The 22581-nt window shown below is 36.9% G+C and overlaps 1 protein-coding gene across 2 annotated transcripts in view; it reads right to left on the bottom strand.

Annotated features, from left to right (window-relative positions):
• Positions 1 to 972: 972 nt before the first annotated feature.
• The window catches only part of TBC1D22A (TBC1 domain family member 22A), a 273038-nt gene continuing 251429 nt past the window's right edge, over positions 973 to 22581 (bottom strand). For both annotated transcript variants that reach the window (XM_033958715.1, XM_033958714.1), the window contains one exon: positions 973 to 5900. In XM_033958715.1, coding sequence (XP_033814606.1) covers positions 5772 to 5900 — 129 coding nt within the window. In that variant the 3' untranslated portion in view covers positions 973 to 5771. The remainder of the gene's footprint in view (positions 5901 to 22581) is intronic.

Raw genomic sequence — 22581 nt, 5'->3', positions numbered from 1 at the left:
GAATTGTTCTTATTGGAATATGGTAGAATATGAGGATTTTGTTTGGTTTGTTATCCTACCCTTGTGTTTCATATAGAACACTTTCTTTTATATGATCCTATTATGGCTGTTCTCATGTTACCAGAGGAGGTGGTTAAAGTCGTTAGCATGGTTCATAGTCAAAAACAGGACAATCGAACGCCGACAATACAGAGCAATCGCGCGCAGGACATTAGCATGCTGAACTTAAACTTAATTTTAAAGTGCACTGAGGGGGGGTTGGAGAGGGAACCCCCCCGCAGTTGTTAGTACTGTTTGCACTGCTGTTGGGTAGAGGTATTGGGAGGGAAGAGGCGTTTTTCCCTTTTTTAGGGAAAAACATCAATTTCCTCTGTAATGTGGGGGGTTCCCCCCCACCCCACCCCAATGGCAGTGGCAACAGTGCTAACTTAAGTGGGGGATTCCCTCCCACTCCCATTCTCGGAGCACTTTAAAATTAAGTTTAAGTCCGGCACGCTGATGTCCTGCACGTGATTGTCTGCTCTGTATTGTTGGCGCTCAATTGTCTCGTGCGCTTTTGTCCCGTCACCAGTTAGCATAGTTGGATTTAAGAAAGGTTTGGACAAGTTCCTGGGGGAAAAATCCATAGTCTGCTATTGAGACACTCATGGAGGAAACCACTGCTTGCCCTGGATTGGTAGCTTGGATGTTGCTACTATTTGGATTTCTGCCCGGTGCTGTGACCTAGATTGGCCATTGATGGAATCAGAAGACTGTGCTAGATGGACTATTGGTCTGACCCAGTATGACTGCTCTTATGCCCTTTGTTTTGTGTGTTAATTATCTTTGTACTATTTCTTCTTTTCTTTCTGTTTCTTACGATTTTGAGTATGTAATTCACCTAGATATTTGTCAATAAAGGGTGGTCAGGAAAATTAATAAACTACACATTCATTAAAAGATGTACACATCAAATGTCTACGCAAAACATTCTCATATTCTGCCATTTATTATATATACATATTTGATTACTATATACATGAAGCACATAGCTTTGTAGCGGTTGCTATGTACTTTTTAAATTTTTACAGACATTCTTCAACACAGCACAACTTCAAGACATATAGTTGCCAACAATTTAATATCTCTACAAAGTTATAAGGTGATATGCAAAGATGCCACCTGCATGTTTCAAAGTATTGACAATTAAGATGTATTCTACATTTTATCTTCACATATTTCTGAAAATTTTATGGATGTAAAACTATGAACCAAAAAGCTTTTCCTATGATATATATATATGCAGCATTTCAACTAGAGCAGAATTTAATCTGGGATGATCAACTTTAGCGAAATAAAATTTTACATTAAAAAAGTTCCATTTACAGAGGCTCATATTTTGAAGTAATATCATCACATTACATACAAGTTATTTTAAATTTTCATATGTACTATACAATGAATGAGAAAACTTAATGACTATATTCACAAGCATTCCAATACATGTGCTTACATGTGGTTTATCTTTCAGCTACACAACTTCATTGTGTCCCTTGTGCCCCTTTTTGGTACTGTGTTACAATTCCTTTTATAGCAAAGTGGTATATCCATTGGATATACAGCATCTGGTTCATGCAATTTGAGTTTGGAGCAGATAGTGGACAACTAAACTGGAACTGGTTCCATATTTAACCACATTAAAGCACTGGATTCTCCAGTAGCGTCAATTAACAGGTATCTCATTATTTAATAAAACAATATGATTTGACTCTGTGATGTATTATTTTTTTATGTTAGCATATTATAACAATAGTTTTATGTAAACCATCATAAATTAGTTGTATCTAAGATCCAATCCTTTTGATACATATTTCTAATATGTCCGACATTTTCTTTGTAAAGCTTAAGATGATCCTTAATATACATAATGAATGAGAACCTTTTTAAATGCTAAAGATGAACATATCACCTAACAAGTGTATACAGATACAATGAATAGTGTAGTGAGAATGATCTGCAATCTAAATATGTTTATGAAATTGTTATATTTATATAATTATACAAAAATTATACTCTAATTGGAAATTCAATAGTCCAAAAATCATTTCAAAAATTTTTACAAACCATTCAATATAAATGAAACTAAATTTTATAAATATCAATTTATTATTTTTTTTATTTTATGTATATATCTTTCTAATATCACCCAATTCATTAAACTTCCATCCTTGAATATATACATACATCTACAGAATACATTAACAAGTCACTCCACAGTAACCCCCAACAGAATATTTTCAATAGGAAAAGTGCTAAGTGCAAAAGTAAAGGCTTGAAAATATAACGCTTTAGCAATACTAAAAATTTTAAATCTTCGAGATCGTGTTGCTGTTTTTGCCAGTGAGATACTAACGGGGCATCCTCTCGGGCCGACCTAATATTACACAGGCATTCAGCAATTCAAAGTTTAATTTTACGTTTTGTCTGACCAATGTACCATTTGCCACATGGGCAAACGATACCATAGACTACCTGTACAAAATTATGTCCGTACATGAGCGAAGAAGAAACTCTTTCCCTGTCCGTGGATTAATAACCGTATTAATGGTAAGAGAATAAGATCAATACACACATTTTTGACAAGCAAAATGTCCTGTCCTACCCTGCTGAGAAGAGACTGAAGTATGATTATAATTAGAAAATATTTATCTCAAGTTATTTTGATGCGTATATGCAAATCTGGGTAAATCCTTCAGTTCGTCATGTTAAGTGCAGTATGTTCTAATGCTTACAGATCGCCCGTCTAATAGATAACACTTGATGAGAATATGTTATAGTAGACTCTTGATTCTCTCTTTTTTGAGGGTGCAGCAACCATTCTCTGTGTGTATTCTTAGCTCTTTTATGAACTCTATTAATGACGGTCTCTGGGTAGTCCAGCTGTCTAAACTGGAGAGACATTTCCCTGGCATGTTTGTCAAAATCCTCTCCCGAGTCACATATACGCTTTAGTCTAAGGAACTGCCCGATCAGAGCACTGTTTTTTTAAATTTTTGGATGATAATTTTTATTGTGTAAGACAGTGTTCCGATCGGTTTCCTTCTGGTAAATTGAGGTTGAGAATCTGCCATTATTAAGAGAGATCTTAATATCGAGAAAACTAACAGAAGAATCTGAGGTTGTGGACTTAAATGTGATATTTGAATCACAATGATTCAAACAACAGAGGAACTCACTAAGTTTGACTTCGCTACCCACCCAGATGAGGAAGATATTGTCAATGAAACGCTTCTAGCATTTGATATGTGATTTCCCTGCATATGTTTCCAAATGCTTTTGTTTGAAATCTGTCATATAAAGACAGGCAATAGATGGAGCTACAGTAGTGCCCATGGCTATACCTTTCATTTGGAGGTAATAATGATTTTGAAATGAAAAATGGTTACATTCGATAACCAATGTAACAAATTGACCAAGTAAATCCTTCATCTGGGCGGGTATACTTGTTGCAGGTAGATAGTTCTCGACTATTTGAATAGCCTCACTCGGGGTATGTTGTATGTGAGGCTTTATGTGAGGAATTTGATTGGCAGATCAAATGGGAGGGGTTTAGTCTGGGATTTAAATGAGACTTTAGAAAGAAGAAATACATCAAGTTAGTTTTAATTGGGTGAAAATACCTAGAGGGCTTTACCGAGTGAGGCCACTGTGACTCCCTAGAAAATGAATCAGCTGGATGATCTTGTAGGCTTTTGATTGGTTGGTCTACCTGACGCGTAAATGCCAGGTGGTTTAAAAGAAGTTAACAATTCAGATGTAAATCAACTGTGGATATCCACAGCGCCGGACGCCTGACGTTGGGATTGCCCACTTCAGTTGGCTGCCACTAATATGTTTATGCTGTTTAATAATCAGGTATTATTTTAGTTGATTTATGTGGAAGAATGTCAGGTTTTGATTGTGGTTTGAAATTTATATTGTTTTTAATGGATATAGGTGTTTTAAACCCTACTGCTATCTCTGGCAAAGTCTTGTCTCTTGAAGACGCATCTAGCGAAACACCGTCGAGTGTTGAGCAAGACAGTGAATATCTGGCCATGAACTATGGATCAGTAAATATTTGCAAGTGAAAATTAAACGGTTAATGGTCATTTTGTGACCAAGAGAACTATTATTGAGTACATCTGTTGTGCCGATGTTTTTGACTTGAACTATTAGAAATTGCTAGTTGGGACTTTTGACAAAGAGTTATAATTTCAAGCCTTTACTTTTGCATTTAGCACTTTTCCTGTTGAAAAAAATCTGTCAGGGGTTACTGTAGGGTAACTTGTCAATGTATTCTGTAGATGTATGTATGTATTTAAGGATGAAAGTTTAATGAATTAGGTGATATTAGAAAGATATATACATAAAATTTAAAAAAATAATAAATTAATATTTATAAAATGTAGTTTCATTTATATTGAATGGTTTATACAATTATACAGTAATAAAATAAGCAAACTACACAAAATTATTTTTCTATTATTAAAATTATATCATTGATAATATATGCTATTTTGTAACAAAGCTATCTTGCATTAGCTTTTTAACCATCCTTTAAAAGTCTATCAGGAAAATTGCCATGTGTCTTATGTTTATATTGTTCTTTATAGGTGGTCTCCCCCCTCCCCCACCCCCAGAAGTCCATAAAACTCCTATATCTATTTAAATTTAACTTATAGAATGTTTTTTGAAGCCAGAAAAAAATGGCTGAGTTATATAATTTCTAGTTCTCGTTAGACATTTAAAGGCATTATAGAAATGTCCTAGAACATTTTTAAGAACATTCCCTGCTACCATCCTGTCAGCTAAGAAATAGTACAGTAAGATTGCTAAATAACATTGGACATATTTGGGGAAGATATGGTAAATTGTACTTGCAATTTAATAATCACCTGGGGAAAAGACACCTTGAAGTTTTGATGTTCTATTTCAGAAATGTATCACTTTTGATTTTCTTAGCAGCTTATGTACTTTGCTTTGGAGATGAAAAAGGAAAATCAGGATTCTAAACAGTATTTATTATACTCGATTAGTTTTCTGAAATCTATCAACTGGTACCAAATCATTATAAGCTTGTACAATATGAGCCATTTATAATTGACTTACACAATATTTTGGAAAATATTATTAATTAACTAAGGCTGTATGAAGTTAATAGATCTTGGCAAATTAGGTAACATATAAAGCCATACATTTCTATCAGTGACTTGCTAAAGACAGACTGGAAAGATTGTTCATTACGTAGTATCAGAAAATACGGCAAGAGTTTAAAACATTTTCTTCTATACAAATTTTCAAAATAATTGAACAAAATATCATAAAATATATTACCATAGGAAGATAAAACTAAAGAAAGAAAACATGAATTGATTTCATCAGCATGATTCCAAGGAAAGAATAAATTATTTTGAATCATGAACAGAGGAACTATCCAACATGCTGTCTGGGAACATAACAGTAACTGCTGAAAGGCATGACAATTATTGGCATTACAAACTCACCAAGTGCAAGGTGGCAGCGATTCGAAATTCAGGGCATTTTATTATGGTTTTTTAGACTGATTCCGATAGCTCACTGTTAAGGCAGATGTGGTTTAGGATTATCTAGCTATTTGGTTCACATTATCTGACGGAAAGTGTTTCAGAATTTTAACTATACATAAGAATTTGCAAAGGATAGAAGAAAAAGAAGAAAAATACTTTGCACTTAGGATTTTTTTTTTTAAGTTATTCATTTTCTTTGCAATTTTACTTCTTGTAGTGATTCGGAGCATCTGCAAATACAAACTTCAATCTGTAGGCTTCTGCTAGCAGAACACCGATGTCCTCATTTCCCCAGTGCATTGTGGGCAAATTCTGTAACAAGATCAATAAGCCCTAGGAAAAGAAAATGGAAACAAAAGTAAGGGAAATGAAACAATGAGAATTAGTTTTCAGCTATTTGATTCTAGGGATGGGAGGCATTATTTCAACATGTAACCTTAAATTTGCAGACTATTAGAATCTCACTTATTAGAGTCCCCTATTCTTCTTTCTAACCATTACCTCCGTCTGAACATATTCATCAAAATAAAGCTCAGTTAAAACCCTGTGATTTTTGCTTGATAACTGTGGTTGAATCGGTTTCTCCTGCAGTGCCTTTATTGATTCAAGGTGCATTCTATCTAGTTCTCAGGTCCAGTTCACTTTGACTGGGTTCTCGATTTAGTTACTGCACTAACAGTTCTCATCAGGTTCATTTATGCAGTGGTGCGCTGGTTCTAAATGTCATATCTAACGTGCAGTCCATTCAATCCAAGGCCTATCAGCTGGTAAATAAATACTTTGGGTGTTTCATATTTTAGTCCTCTTCCCTTCATATTACCATGACCTCTATATTTGCAGGGTGAAATGCACTGCACTACCATTATGGAAACATATTGACTATGCTGCACACTCAATTTTAGAATCTAATTTAGTAACCCAGAGGGTGAATAAAACTGTCCAGCACAGTGCCTCCTGAAACGTTAAAGAGATGAAAATTTTATCTGGTTGACCTCTGCAGATAGTAAGGTAAAAGCATCAAAATAAAATCTTCTAAATGCGATTAGCTTATTTTTTTGTACTGTCACCTCAATTGCAGACTGAACAAAAGAGAAAAAATATCTTTCAAAGACCTACTAACCTTTGCAATATAGTAGTGGGAGGCCTTTTTTCAGATTTTTAACTTAGTCTGGGTTTGGTCGTAACCTTCCTGCTATATGGCTAACATAGATTACAAATTGGATCATGAACAGCTATGCCTGCAGCAACACTCCACTGGTATAACTACTGTATTTCTTTGATTTTATATTCCTAAAACAGAAGGAAGATCTAGGAGTACCAATATAACATTAAAAAGTACATTTTTAAATTAAACTAAAAAAAAAACCTGTGATCAGCACTAGGCAAACTACGAACAGTAAATAAGCAGTGTTTTGTTTTGTTTTTTTAAATCTTTATTAATTTTCAATTCGAGAACAAAGTGTATTAAATTATACACAAAAATTAATATCATAAACAGCACTTACATTCGATCAAAGAATACTACAAAATAAGCAGTGTTAAGTCTATTGACTGCAATTTAGCTATTAATTATAGTAGTGCCTTCCTACCCATGGGTAATACATTTCAAGACCTTCTGCAACTATGTGAAACTGAGGATAATATTGAAAGCTATTATAACACACCTGACTCATACATAAATACAGGTACAATAAAGTTTAATGATAAATTATGTACAGTAAGACGCTATCAACATGCTTTTCCATAAAAGTGCTGTATAAGCACTGAAAAAACATGTTATTGTTCCACATCTCAGAATAAAAATCATACACATGTACATGTACATAACCTGACCTGTAATAAGATAATTTTATTTGTTAAAAAATATATCTTAGCCTATTGTGGATATTCACCAGCTTCTCCATTCTTCTTGTTAATATAATGATTACTGATGATGATGACAATGGTGATATGATGACCGCAAACTGCCTACAATGAGTAGGTGAAGTGGGCTGATGATGTAGGTATTGTGACACTGTGCTTGGCTATTGATCTGAAAAAAACAGGAGAAGGGTCAACAGGATCATCTTCTTTGGAAGGTGAAAAAGGCTGAGCAGATGAAAATGATGATGGCTGGATGATGCGAGGTGCAGATGCTGTTGATTATCTTAGGGTCTTTGATAGCGAACCCTTTTTTTCCTTGGATTTGTAGAAGAACAATGTGATAAGAGTTGTTGCTTTTGCCTTTTCAATTCATTAAACATTTGCTGGAGAGGTTGCAAGGTTTCCGTTACCATATGTGTATCTTTAATGCCATGTTCTATCATAGGATCATAATCCATTATTTGTCATTTTAAGTTTTGTGCCATCTGAAACACTTTGCCAAATTTTTCCAGTGTCTACATTGCTGCTTCTACTTCAATTTCTTCTTCTTCCTCATCTTCTACCTCTATAGATGACTTGACTACTTTTTCCATCTCCTCATTCATCAACATTTCTTGATGTTCTTCAATATATTCTTCCACTTCTTCATCTATCATGTCAATGAATCCCTCATCACCAACTTCTCTTGCTGTTTGGATGATCTTCCTTACTTCTCCATCAATCCCTGGGAAGCCTTGGAAATCATGGATGGCTTTAGTTCATAAATTCTTATAGCATGCGTTGACTGTTTCTGGTTTTAATTCATCCATTGCTGCTGTGATGAAAGTTATTGCATAAGCAATGGTGAAGGCTTTCCAGTAGGCCATGACATGAAGCTTAGGTTTGGCATCAATTGCTGCTCGAATCATCTTGAAGACCTGGTGAGCATATGAGGCCTTAAAACACCTAATAATATTCTGGTCAAGTGGCTGAAGCAGTAAGGCCGTGTTTGGTGGCAAAATACCACCTGGACATTTTCAACCTCGATGTTAATGGACTAAGCATGGCCAGGCACATTGTCTATTATCAGTAAAACTTTTGCAGTCAAGCAATTTTTATTGAGCATAAGAACAATACAGAGAATATCCATAAATTCTTCCATCTTTGACACTCATTTATGGAATAAGACAATCAAAACAATAACCCTCCCCCCTTCCCAAGGGTCCCAAGAAAGTCGAGCCTCAAACAACCAGAAGCCAGATACAGAGTACACATGATCACACACTCTGAAGGCTACCCATTCAAAATACGACTAAGGGCAACAGAGATAATTGTGTTCCAGAATGGTTCCTAAGTAGCATGGAAGCTAGCTTTTTGGTAGAGAGGTCTGTAATCTCCCTCCACTCCCAGGTAAACACAAGTATCATTTGTGACCTCCACAATGACAAGGTGGGTCCCTCAGTATCTACCCATTTAAGCAAGATACATTTAAAAGATACCAGTAGAGACCATTTAAGAAATAGGCCCACTCCCCTTTTCTTAGGGTGATATGAGGGTAAAAGGCCAAACCAAATGGATGGGGTTTCCCGAATAGTTATAGCCCAAATCCCTTTTAGGAAGTCAAAAACCAAAGACCAAAAGGATGTGATAAAGGAGCAAGACCAGAACATATGGCCAAGTGTGGCATCTGCATGGCCTCATTTAGAACATTTGGCTGCTGGTATAAGGTTAGCCAAAAAGGCCTGCTTTAGAGAAATCTTGAGCTGCAACAGAATCTTATATTGCATTTCCCAGAAGCATATATTATATGGTATCAAAGAATGCAACTTCTTCACAGTTGTCAAAATAAAATCTTCCAGTAAAGTACAACCTAAGTCTCTTTGCCAGACAGTTTGTAACTTTATGTAGTCAATCATTCAAGTGTCATTTTTCAAATGTCTATTATGAAAATGGAGAGGTACTTTCAGTTGAGAGCCCAGAGTATATGCCATGGATAGCAGCTCTTGTCTATCCAATGTAAGATCTTGAGAGGGCAGCTGCTGGATTAAATGGCGCACCAGGAGATATGCAAAAAGATCCTTATATGAAAGTCCATACTCCTGTTGCAAAGTTGAGAAAGATTTCATCTTACCTTCATCAGTAACCACTTGTGACACATAATTAATACCCTTATCTCTTCAAGACAGAAGTATAGGGTTATTTCTGCCAGGGGGAAAATATTTTTTCACTCAGAGAATAGTTAAGCTCTGGAACCCCAGAGGTTGTGGTAAGAGTGGATAACACAACTGGTTTTAAGAAAGATTTGGACAATTTCCTGGAGGAAAAGTCCATAGTATGTTATTGAGAAAGACATGGGGGAAGCCATTGTTTGCCCTGGATCGGTAGCATGGAATGTTTCTACTCCTTGGGTTTTGGCCAGGTACTAGGGACCTGGATTTGCCAAGGTGAGAACGGGCTACTGGGCTTGATGGACCATTGGTCTGACCCAGTGAGGCTATTCTTATATTCTTATGTATGGGTAAAAAAGGGGACACCGTGGACAAAATCTCATGAAATTTACAAACTCACTTCCAGACCCTAGGTAAGGGAGTGTAGAGGGTCCTGGAGGAGGTATCACGTGAATGTAAGCACTAAAGTGTTCATTTTGAAAAACTGACAGTTCAAGGGGAGTGTCTGTATAGGCCTGGTGAGCCTTGTTACCTTTCCATAAAAATTTTTGTAACTGCTGGATTAGTTTATGCTTATCTGAGCTTCTCAAATATAAGGGTAGCACCTGAAAAAGGTATAACCATCAAGGTAGAAGTAACATATTATACAAACTGACCCTGTCCATCAATGACAATGCCACAAGACTGCCACAAGCTGAGTATATCACGGGTGAAAGCTATTAGTGGGTTAGAGGGATTTATTTATTTTTTTGCAAGATCGCAGAGCCTAGCAGAAACTACTCCCTGTAGCAAAAGTAATCAGGTCTAACCCTTGTAAAAAAAATATAATCTCCCAAAATCATTTGCTCTCTTTCAATAAAGGTTCCTCTGCAGCTCTGGAACAATCCAATAGCAGTACTGTTCCATTGAGAAAAATAATTGGCGAAGAACTCAAGCTTCATAACATAGTTAATGTGTACCAGGATCTGAAGCATTACTAAAAATAGAAATAATGCATCAAAATTGCAAATTGGCTAACATCAGCTTAACAGTCAGACACACAGCTTCTTAGGAAATGTAACAAGTTACACTGTATACTTCTAACGCAGAATACACCAAACTTGACAATGGTGGTATCAAAATTCAATGTACTCTAAGAATAGGTGTTTGTGGGAAGTAATGTGTTTTGATCCTATAAAATGAGAAAACATGACAAGCCAATTAGATAGATACTCAACATAGGGATTCACAATTAAAAAAGAGCAAAGATGAGTAAATTAATAGTGACTGAGACAAAATAGGCTCATTTACGTATGATTATTATTCCTATTTTCCTTAATAGATAGAGATGAAAGAGCAACCATTAAGGTCTGTGTACAAATAAGAGAGCCAGGTTAATTGGTTTAATGCACTTTCCATCTACAACTATGGGATTTAATTTACACTTCTCTACTTGAAACTATAATGAATCATCATGCCCATCAATGAGAAAAACAGTGTTTGTCCTCATAAAAAGCTTTTGTGTGCTAAGCTGTCAAATAGCAGATCTAAGAAGGATGTGTGCTGTGTTTTAAAAGCCTCAGTGAAAGGTTTACACTTCCAAATCTATTATAAAAATCATTTATTCTGCCTTATTTAAAGATTTCTGTTAAGCACCTGGCTCAAGATATGCCAGTAATCCCCCAGGCTCCATTTATATTCTTTACCAATATACATATGCTCCTCAATTTTGTACTTGGATATCATTATATTTTTGTAAATAGAACAGCACTAATATAAACCAACAAACTTACTAATGGTCAAAAAGACTGCACTCACAATAAATAAAGCATTTTGACAAGTCATGTAAAGGAAATTATTTGGTAAGCCTTATACTTTGTGTCCACTACAATAATATTCCAGATTTGAAAAACCAAAAGAAATGACAGGGAGGATTCAAGATGGAAGCATGATTGGTTGCAACTTCAAAATCAACACAGTGAATCACAACCAAGGTAGAGAAGATGAAGTGAGGTAAAATGAAATCTTCCACAAATATAAATGGACTCACTTCCAAGGTGGGTGACTGTCTCAATTCTGGAAGCACTTTCTTACAAAAAAAAGGCTCGCAATTGCTCATAATGAAAAAGATCCCGGGCCACCAAGCCAAATTCTGATTCCAAATGAGAAAAGGACACCAAGTCCCCATCTAACAATAGTTGTCCCAGAGACTGTAAATCCTATTGAGACCAAAGTCTAAATCTCTTTCCCCCAGGACTACTACTACTACTATTTATTATTTCTATAGCACTGAAAGGTGTATGCAGCATTTTAACATACAATAGACAGTCCCTGTTTAGAAAAGCTTACAATCTAATTTAGACAGGACATTTCAGGGTTGGGGAGGTTATAGTGGGTATAGGTATCTGACAGTTGCAGGGTTGGGGAGATTATAGCAGGTATAGGTAACTGATAGCAGTGAGGGGGAGTTTAAGAGTTGAAAGTAGTTTCAAAAAAGTGGGCCTTTAGCTTGGATTTGAACACTGCCAGGGACGGAGCACAACATATTGATTCAGGCAACCTGCTCCAGGCATACGGTGCCACAAGAAAGAAGGGACGGAGTCTGGAGCTGGCAATGGAAGAGAAGGGTACAGATAAGAGGGGCTTGCCCGACGAGCGGAGATCATGAGGGGAGCATAGGGGGAGATGAGCGAGGAGAGATATCGGGGGGGGGGGGGAGCTTCAGAGCGAACGCATTTGTAGGTCAGCAAGAGGAGTTTAAACTGTATTCAGAAATGGACGGGGAGCCAATGAAGCGACTTGAGGAGATGGGTAATGTGAGAATAGCGGCTCTTACGGAATATGAGTCGCGCAGCAGCATTTTGAACGGATTGAAGAGGTGAAAGACAGACACGCAGGAGGCCCGAGAGAAGCACATTGCAGTAGTTTAAGCGCGAGGTGACGAGAGCGTGGACAAGAGTTTTGGTTGTGTGTTCAGAGAGAAGAGCATGGATTTTGGTAATGTTCTAGAGGAAGAAGCGACAGGAATATGGGGAGCATATGCTATAGCTGTGCCTTGAAAGTATTCCCGGAATCCCACCAAACAGGTACGTACCTTAACCCATAATAAAAGAACATGGCTTAGAACAGGGTTAGCTGAAGACGCTCTGGGTAAGAGTACTTGTTCAAGGCACACCCAGCTAGCTAAATACTGCAATTGCGCTGCTGGATAATAGAAGCAAAAATGGGGTACAGCCATCCCCCCCATATTGCTTATGTTGGTATAATATCTTTGGTGGTTTTATCTTAGGATTATGTTTGGGGTTTTTTGTAATCGGCTTATGTATAAGCAGAATATAAGTTTTTAAAAATAATTAAATATAACAAGGGAAATAGGCTGTTATGATTGGAAAGTACTGTAAATAAGAGAAAAAATAGTACTATCTTTCAAAGAGGTGGCTGAAAAAATAAATACAAAAACATTAACATTAAAAAAAAGAACAACAAAACTCAGAAAGAGAAGCACAACAAAGATTATCTGGTAAAGCTGAAAGAAACATACAAGACAGGAGGTGAAGACGAGAGTGGTGGAAGAAAGCATGACTACAGTGGTAAGTAAGATGACAAGACTACAGAGTCAAAAGCATTCCAAATAAAACAAAAATGCTTTTAGAAAATGAAGAATTTATTAGAAATTGAAACTCAGTATTTAACAAATGCTCTTTGGACTTAATGATTCAGCTAAAAGTTAGATCAAAGATGTGAAAGGCACATGCAGTTATACATGCCTTGTGCGCATTAGTGTACCAATTAATGCCACTTGTGCATTCATATGCACTATTCTATAAGGTAGTGCAGTGCTAGCTACTGTATGCAAGTGCAAGAGGATTTAAATGAAGGCAGAGCATGGGTGGGCCATGGGCATAGTAGCAACTTACATTCCTAATTTATAGACTATAAGGAAGTGATGTGCATTGCATGGCACACTTGGGTGTACCAATATGTGCCGTAAGTAGTCACATTGAAATGTAGGTGTGTTGATGCCGCTCAGTGCATGGCATCAAGGTGCTTAACTTGAGGTGCCAAGTTATAGAATTGCCCCGTTAGATATAGAAATGGACTTTTGAAAGGAAAATGATCATTGCTGGATGAGTACAGTAAAAATTTAGAAAAGAATTGTAAAAGATTCAATATGACAAATTTATAAAAGGAATGAAATGAATTATAAAAATGTTTCAGTATATCCTTGAAGTAAATCTGGAAGTGAAACTTTAGAAGTCAATCTATTTAGAAATAGAAACATGAAAGATGACCCTATACATATTGATGCACAACGAGAGAGAAATAGAAAAAGGATTCACAGCGACTCTGAAGATATTTATGACACATCAGCATCTTTATTTACAACCCCCTCACTTTATGACAGAGATGAGACTTTTTGTTTGTTTTTAAATGGAGAGATTTTGTAGAGCAGGAAAGAGATACTGAAGGAAAGGAACAAGACTTTGGGCCCCTTTCACAAGGCTGCAGTAGCGCTGCTGGCACGGTAAATGCACCAAAGTCTGTAGGAATTGAATGGGCTTTGGTGCAACAGCATCAGAACTGACTGGTCGCACCCCCCCCCCCACACACACATTTTATCGTGTCGCTATTTTTTTCTTTCATTTGTATCTTTACTTTCCTGACTACTTGACCAGCCTCTCTTAACTTTTCCAAATATTTTTGCCTGTCGTGTTCCTTCTACATTCTTTTGTAGCTTATGAAAGCTAATCTCTTTTTTCCTTACCTTCTCTACTACTACTTTTGAGAACAAAAGCAGCCTTTTTTTCCTCTTACCTTTCTTACAAAATGGTTTGTTGCCCTCCTTTTAGTTTTGTCTATTGCTTTCCTACTTCTTCCAGATGTTCATCCAAACAAGAATTCCTTGATATAATCCCCATCTGAACAAAGTTAGTTTTGTAAAATTTATTATTTTCATTTTCAAATGAGCCCTCTCTACACCTGTCTAAATATTAAACCACACCATGTAGTGATCACTGGATGACAAATGATCACCCACTATAATTTCAGAAACACTTTCCCTAAAGTTAGGTGCCTATTGCATGTCAATCACACTTAGGGCTCCTTTTACAAAGGTGCGCTAGCATTTTTAACGAACGCACCGGATTAAGTGCATGCTATAGCGCGCGCTAGTTGAAAATCTACCGTCTGCTCATAAGGAGGCGGTAGCGGCTAGCGAATGCGGCAATTTAGCACACACTATTCTGCATGTTAAGGCCCTAGTGCAGCTTTGTAAAAGGAGCCTTTAGGTGCCCATTGCAAAATCATACTTGGTGGCGCCTAATTTAAAACTCAGGCAATTGTACACTTCTCCCTCGTTATTAGCGGGGGATAGGGGCAGAGCCGGACCACGAATAGGGAAATACTGCGAATATCCTGCACTGACCCACCCCCGCCTCCCTCCCACCTTCCCCCTCAAAAAAATCGCGATTATGTGAAATCTTGAGTGCGGAAACCGCGAATGTAAGCCAGGGTTTTAAAGGCCTACATTATAAGCGCCTAAGTCCTTTAGAGAATCATGCCTAGTGGTGCCTAAGTCTTTCTCCACCCTAAAAATGCTTACTTTGGTGTTAGGCACCACTAGGCACCATGCAATAGGTGCCTATCTTTTGTAGAATCGTGCCTAAGAAGATAAGAACATTAGGAACATAAGTTTGCCATACTGGGACAGACCAAAAGTTCATCAAGCCCAGTATCCTGTTTCTAACAGTGGCTAACCCAGGTCCCAAGTACCTAGCTAGATCCCAAGTAGTAAAACAGATTTTATGCTGTTTATCCCAGAATTAAGCAGTGGATTTCGCTAAGCCAGGGGTGTCCAACCTGTGGCCCAGTGAAGTGTTTTGTGTGACCCCGGTCGAGGGCGATGCAATGTTTTCCTCTGCTGCCCCTGGGTGTTTACCATCTTGCCGGCTCCCTCCTCTGTCTTGCTGCAGCATTTGTGTATTTGTGCGGCCCCAGAAACATTTTTTTCAGACAATGCGGCCCAGGGAAGCCAAAAGGTTGGACACCCCTGCGCCTAAGCTATCTCAATAATGGCCTATCAACTTCAATTTTAGGAAATTATCCAAACCTTTTTTAAATCCACTAGGTACCTATCTCTCAATTAAATTTTATTTTTTTTCCATTATGAGCTTGTTAAAGCTCATTATGAAAGCCAATTTACTAATTAACTCCCCCTCCCCCTTTTACAAAAGTGCAGAAGAGGTTTTTGGCGCTGGTAGGAGTGCTGAATGCTCTGTGCTGCTCTGATGCTCATAGAAACTCTATGACCATTGGAGCAATGCAGAGCATTCAGCATGCTGGCCAGCGCTAAAAACCTCTTTTGTTAAGGGGGAGGGTAAGTTAGGTGCCTAACTTTAGGCACCCATTTAAGCATCTATCTTTAGACGCCTTTTAAAGAATTTCCCCCTAAATCCAGTATGGCCTCATCCTGCGTGGGTTCCATTCATTGATACGGAGCTTATTAGAGTTTTCTGCTTCAAATTTGTATCGATTGGTTGAGACCTGCAATAGATGGTTGGGCCTTTTGAAGGATGACAAAATTATTGTTGTTTTCAGAATATTCTAGAAAGAATATGGATCAATTTTGCTACAATAATGGTTCGAGCATGTTGTTTGCAATGATGTTTTTAATTTTATTGTTATATTTTGTCTGTCACATATTTATTGTATGTATGTTTTTATTGAAACTCACCTATAATAGCAGGTAATAAATATTTAAAATAAACAGCAGCATGTACACACATGCATATATAAACATTTCAAGAAGAGAGATCAAATTAGTTTTCATAGAAACATGATGACAGATAAAGGTCAAATGGCTCTTTACCTTATGTCTTTCATACTATTGAGATTTTTCATCTGGCTTATCTTGCAATGATGTTTTTTATACTGAATATTATTTTTTAATTTTTGTATTTATCCCCTCAATTTTGAATGGCAAGAAAACAGAGCATTTCAAGGAAAATACAAAATTGTTTTTTTTAAATATCAGCTAAAAGATTAGGAAATATTGCTCAAAGTTAACCATGGAACCAAGAAAGGAAAAATAATTTGAGAATAAAGCTAATACAATACAGTGTCTTATATCCTGCAATTCTCTACAAGGAACCTATATGGTTTACAATAAGAATTAAATCAAGTTCTTGAAGTTATATTTTGTTTGTCAGACCTTGTGGTTGTTAAAGGGAAGAGATGAAGGATAGGAGGTTGGCTATTGTGAGCCTGAACCTCCTTTTCTGTTGAAACTCCAACAGGGGATGTAAAAGAGACAGAACAGTTCCTTGATTAATATGTATTCTTAGCGTGTTAAAGCATGGTTTATCCAAACAAGCCTCCCTTTTCCTTAAAAATACAATTGAGAGAGGATACTAAAATCTCAATTTCATTAACCTTCATTCTGAGAACAGGTACAATGGAGAGACTTAGGCTATCAACTCTTTGGATTATTTGGGTTATGAATGCTCATTCACAGGGAGTCAGATAAATGCTATATGAAAGATTTGTCTGATCAAACTGCAATGTAGAAAGCTGTGTGCAACTGTTTTTAAAAGCAGGGATAATCCTTAGGCAGACAACACTAAGGATGTGATTTACTCAGCTTCCTACCCCCCAAAAAAAACAGTAAAATATGAGAAAACAGCTTAGCAAATTAGGGCCTAAGATATGAATTCCCTCATCAAATAATAATTCAGTGAAATAAACTTAGGAACCCTTTTATTAAACCATAGTACAATTTGCAGTTACTGTGGCTTAGCAAATAAATTTACCACAAATTTAGTGTGGTATGTCCATTATTTTCCACTGCATGCCAAGTGTTAACATTCACAATAATAAGAAGCATGTGCTCGCAGTTAACACGGATGAACTCAGCACCTCCTATTTAGGAAGTGGTAAGTGGTCCCGTGTTAACTCCATGTTGGCCTGTTAGTTCTCAATAAGTAAAGTGAATTTAATTGCCAAACACCTTCCATGCCATTTCAATAAAAGCACAATGCATGGTTTACCATGAGACAATTTCTAAATTACCGCAAAGCCCCTTAAAGTGGCTCTGCACTAGCAGTTACTGCGCAATAAACCTCGTGCATCATATGGTTTAGTATAACGGCCTCATAGAGGCTAATTCAATAAAATGAATAGCCATATTAATACACATTAGTTACCATAGTTTTATTATTTCTAGTGAGGTCTGTCCATTATTGATGCGGGTTATTAGGCAATAATACGTATTTATTTTATTTAAAATATTCATTACCCACAACTATCCACAGTTCTAGGTAGAATACAATATTACACCCACAAAACAAAGCTAAAAACAAACTTTGAACACTGTAAAGCAGTGGTCTCAAACATGCGGCCCGGGGGCCACAAGTGGCCCGCCAGGTACTATTTTGAGGCCCTCGGCATGTTTATCATAATCACAAAAGTAAAATAAAACAGTATCTTCATCATATGTCTCTTTAGCTATAAATTACAATATTATTAAGACTTAGCCAAAAGGAAAGATTTATGAACTATAAAGAGTTTTACCTCATACAAAATTGTCATTTCTTTAATAAGACATTAACTATTTTTTCTGCAGCCTTCCAAGTACCTACAAATCCAAAATGTGGCCCTGCAAAGGGTTTGAGTTTGAGACCACTGCTGTAAAGTATCTACTGTGGTTATCACCTATATATTTTTTAAGTTGCATGCTATAATGGATCTGTCTATGTTACTTAGCAATGCGTAGCTGTGTATCTTCATTTTAATGATCAGTGCAAAGCCCATAGCTAGTCACTGTGTTTGGCTGACCATGAGCAATTTCAGTATCCACTCCTTAATGATTAAAAAAGTACAGAGTTGTGTAAGAGAAAAATTGAAGGAGCATTCGGGCAGAAATGGATGGCAAAACAATATTTTGTTTTAGAATAGCTCGTTACATGATCCATGTGGGTAAACACTAGAAAAATATTATTATGAAATCTTTAGTTTTAAAAATAGAAAGTGGAAATGCTTCAGAAAGCCACACTTTCCATCTAAAGAAAGCATAAATAAGGGTGATGCTTTAACATTTGTTTAGAAAGATGACCATGATGTACTTAAATATGACACACAAATATTTCATTAGCAACTACTTTTTTTTTTTTTTTACAAGAAATAAATATGTACTGAAATAGGTAACTAACCACCCTATCCAATAATAGATGGGCTTTACATGAATGGATTCCTCCTCCTTACATTTAATACCTCAATTATTTATTTAAACAGCCATTCTGGTACATCATTTGGTATGGGGGAAAGGTTACCTCCAGTGCTTGCGGCTATTATGACTTTAGAACTGGTCTTGTCAATATAGCTTTGATGAAAAAGCTATCATTGGTCCCTTTCAATTCCCCTTTCTTCTTTTTTTCTACTTTTATTTATTTTTTTCTTTTAGAAATACCAGATTTTTCTAATTGGTAATAGGTAACTAACAGGCTGGTTAATCATGTCAACTGGTGAATTTTTACTACCCCTTCCAACTCTACACTGCATAGTATACATTTCATCTTCAATAACAGTTATGCTATGAAGCTTCTCATAGGAAAATTGCCTAGGAAAAGTTCATTCTTATTTATCTTATTTTTAACCTTTCTATCACAGTCTATGACCTTTCAGCCAATAGATCAAAGAACATAGAACACAACCTGATACACAGAAAAGATGAAACTAACTACAGACAAAAAAGGTCATTCCACACAGTGGCTAGAATTGTTAGATCTTAAGGAGGTTACTCTTTTTTTTTTTCCTAAATAGGCTAAAATCAATCTCTTTTACCATCTTATCAAACTCAATAACCTCAACAACATAGTGATCCCTCTGCTTTCAAGAAAATGTATTTTTGCAGTGCATTTCTGATGTCCTTTAAATGTCACTTGTCTTTCAGTGCTTTAATATTTTGAAGTATGACTTGTACAGTTTGACTTTTTTGCTCATCTTTCTCAAAATTGTCCCTGAACTGATTGCTCCAGAGCCAGGTATACCCCATCACATCCTGTGCATCAGTAAATGCAGCATTCTATAGTTTATTTCTTTGACAATTCTGTTATTACTCTGAAAAGCTTGTCAACTTCTGGAAGAAACCATTGCTAAAAATAGCAAACCACTGAAAGCTCGATAGGACACAAGTGCCAGCTTCTGAAATTGGTCAACAACTAGAGCTGACAGCTCTCAACAAGGTGAAAAATGGAAGGTGACACTTTGACAGAACAATCTTCCGTTAATCTTCTGATAACATAGTGAGGTATATTATCCTTATAATTAATTTCATATTTTTGAGAAGAAAGAATTCCATAGAGAAATACACCTTTAGGGTTGTGAAAATAAAAGCTTATGACAACTTGATGATCTTATCCTTTCATTTCATCTCTCTTTTTCATACTAACAAAGACTTTTTGATCACTGTATGACCTACTTACAACACTGAAACAGCAATTAGGCTCTTGCTTCATCTTATTTAACTCGATCTAGTAAATTATTTTTGCTTGTTATAGCTTCCTGTAACATACTATAACAATGGTTTCTTCTCAAAATATTTATGTTGACCAGTTTCTTAAAACCACACAAAGATAAAAGATTCGCTGAGCAACATCAAAATGTACTATATTTCAGGTTGGGGGAAGAGATTGTTATATTTGCTTTTTTTTTCCCCCTGTCCTAGTGGGTCTACATGTTTTGTACTATCAGTAGTACAGCATAAGATACTTTCAAAAAATTTGTCAAATCATTTATATTTTTCAGTTCCGTTTGGCCCCATGATTCAGTACACTTTAGCATGCATTTGTGTCCTAATCTCCACTATAGTGTGGTATGATACAACCCGAGCTCCTTTTACAAGGCCAGGCTAGCAATTCCAGTGTGGCAAATATGATGAAGCCAATAGGAAATATATGGGCTTTGTCATTTTGTCATGCCAGAATTGCTAGTGTATGTTCAGGCCTAGGGAAACTGAGTCTTATTACACTGGAGGCTCCTGCTGGAAATTAGGCAGTAAATAAGTCCCAATCCCTTTTCCTTTATCAGTTACATTGTCAGAAAACTAATATGAGTATTTTGGTTAATAATAGCAGTTATCTAAAGAGAAACAAAAAAATCAAAAATGTATAAATATCCTTTATGATAGAGATACAAAGAAATACAACAATTTTCTGGCTAAACTGATTAAAGGTCTTTTTTTTAAAGCTAAATGTAAACATTTTCTTTTATGACATGCATGCTTGCTATAATAACTGATAGCTCATATACCAACTCTTATAAGAACATAAGCAATGCCTCCGCTGGGTCAGACCTGAGGTCCATCGTGCCCAGCAGTCCGGGACCTGTGCAGTATTCCTTTATCTATACCCCTCTATCCCTTTTTCCAGCAGGAAATTGTCTAATCCTTTCTTGAACCCCAGTACCGTACTCTGCCCTATTACGCCCTCTGGAAGCGCATTCCAGGTGTCCACCACACACTGGGTAAAGAAAAACTTCCTAGCATTCGTTTTGAATCTGTCCCCTTTCAACTTTTCCGAATGCCCTCTTGTTCTTTTATGTTTTGAGTGTTTGAAGAATCTGTCCCTCTCTACTCTCTCTATGCCCTTCATGATCTTGTAGGTCTCTATCATGTCTCCTCTGAGTCTCCGCTTTTCCAGGGAGAAGAGCCCCAGTTTATCCAATCTTTCAGTGTATGAAAGGTTTTCCATGCCCTTAATCATTCATGTCGCTCTCCTCTGGACCCTCTCAAGTATTTGTAAGATGTTATAACATATTCTCTCTGGAAACTAATTTAGGGCTCCTTTTACTAAGCTGTGATAGCGTTTTTAGCTCACGCTAAACCCGCACTACGTGGTCAGAACTAATGCCAGCTCAATGCTCCTTTTACTAAGCTGCGTTAGGGAATTAACACGTGGAATAGCGCACACTAAAATGCCACGCGCGCTAGATGCTAACGCCAGCATTGAGCATTGGTTTAACGTGCGCTAAAATGCTGTATGCGCTAAACACGCTATCGCAGCTTAGTAAAAGAAGCCCCAAGCCATACACACTTAAAAAAGAAATCTTAAATTCTATAAGATGATGTTCAACCTCTATTAGGAGTAGTTTTAATGATTGAACCCCTCCCCACCCCACCTGTTTGTATACCTGCTGTTTTTTTGTGTGAGAAGATGTGCATTAGAGTTTTGGTTTGAGTTGCATTAGTCCAAAATAGCACTTTTGTACAAAGTTGGATTTCAAAAGTACTTTTCAGTCCCAACGCTCATACTGGACCTCTGGTTTGTGCTCACATGTTCTTCTGTGAATAAAGTTGATATTTTACTTCATCTCCAGAGTAAAAGCATCTTTCTGTCCCTACTCTTTTGTTCCATTGGATTGTTCCTGGGGACTGTTTCCTGTTTTATGGTTGTTGCGCACACACAGACACACACAAATTAGCTGGTGCCTAGAAGAAAAGGGAACCGGTTTTGGATTTCAGATATAGTTGGAATGTTTCATTCAGGTATAATAGGCATTTTCCTGTTCCCAGATAAAAATTACTACAAAACATTTCCTGCTTCACATAGTCACAGGACCTGATACTATATTTAAGGAATACTACCCCCTTGTTTCTTTCAACCAGTTGCTTACAGTCCTTGCCACCTCTTCATGCAAATCAAAGATATTCCCCTGAAAGCACTTTCAATTTTGGAACAAGACGGAAATTGCATGGTTCTAAATCTAAGCTTGTTGAGGAGGACGCGATAGAAAAGGAAATAAATAAATAAATACAGTGGAACCTTGGTTTACAAGCATAATTCGTTCCAGAAGCATGCTCGTAAACCAAATTGCTCGTATATCAAAGCAAGTTTCCCCATAGGAAGTAAGGGAAACTCGCTTTGATTGGTTCCACCTCCTTCCCCCCCGAGGCTACCGGCGCTGCTCCATTCCTCCCCCCCTTGAGGAATCCGACGCTCCTCCAAACCCCTCCCCGCGATCCGGCTTCCCCC

This window comes from Geotrypetes seraphini, chromosome 9, assembly GCF_902459505.1.
Source record: "Geotrypetes seraphini chromosome 9, aGeoSer1.1, whole genome shotgun sequence".
NCBI lineage: Eukaryota > Metazoa > Chordata > Amphibia > Gymnophiona > Dermophiidae > Geotrypetes > Geotrypetes seraphini.
This window is presented reverse-complemented; position numbering and strand designations above follow the sequence as displayed.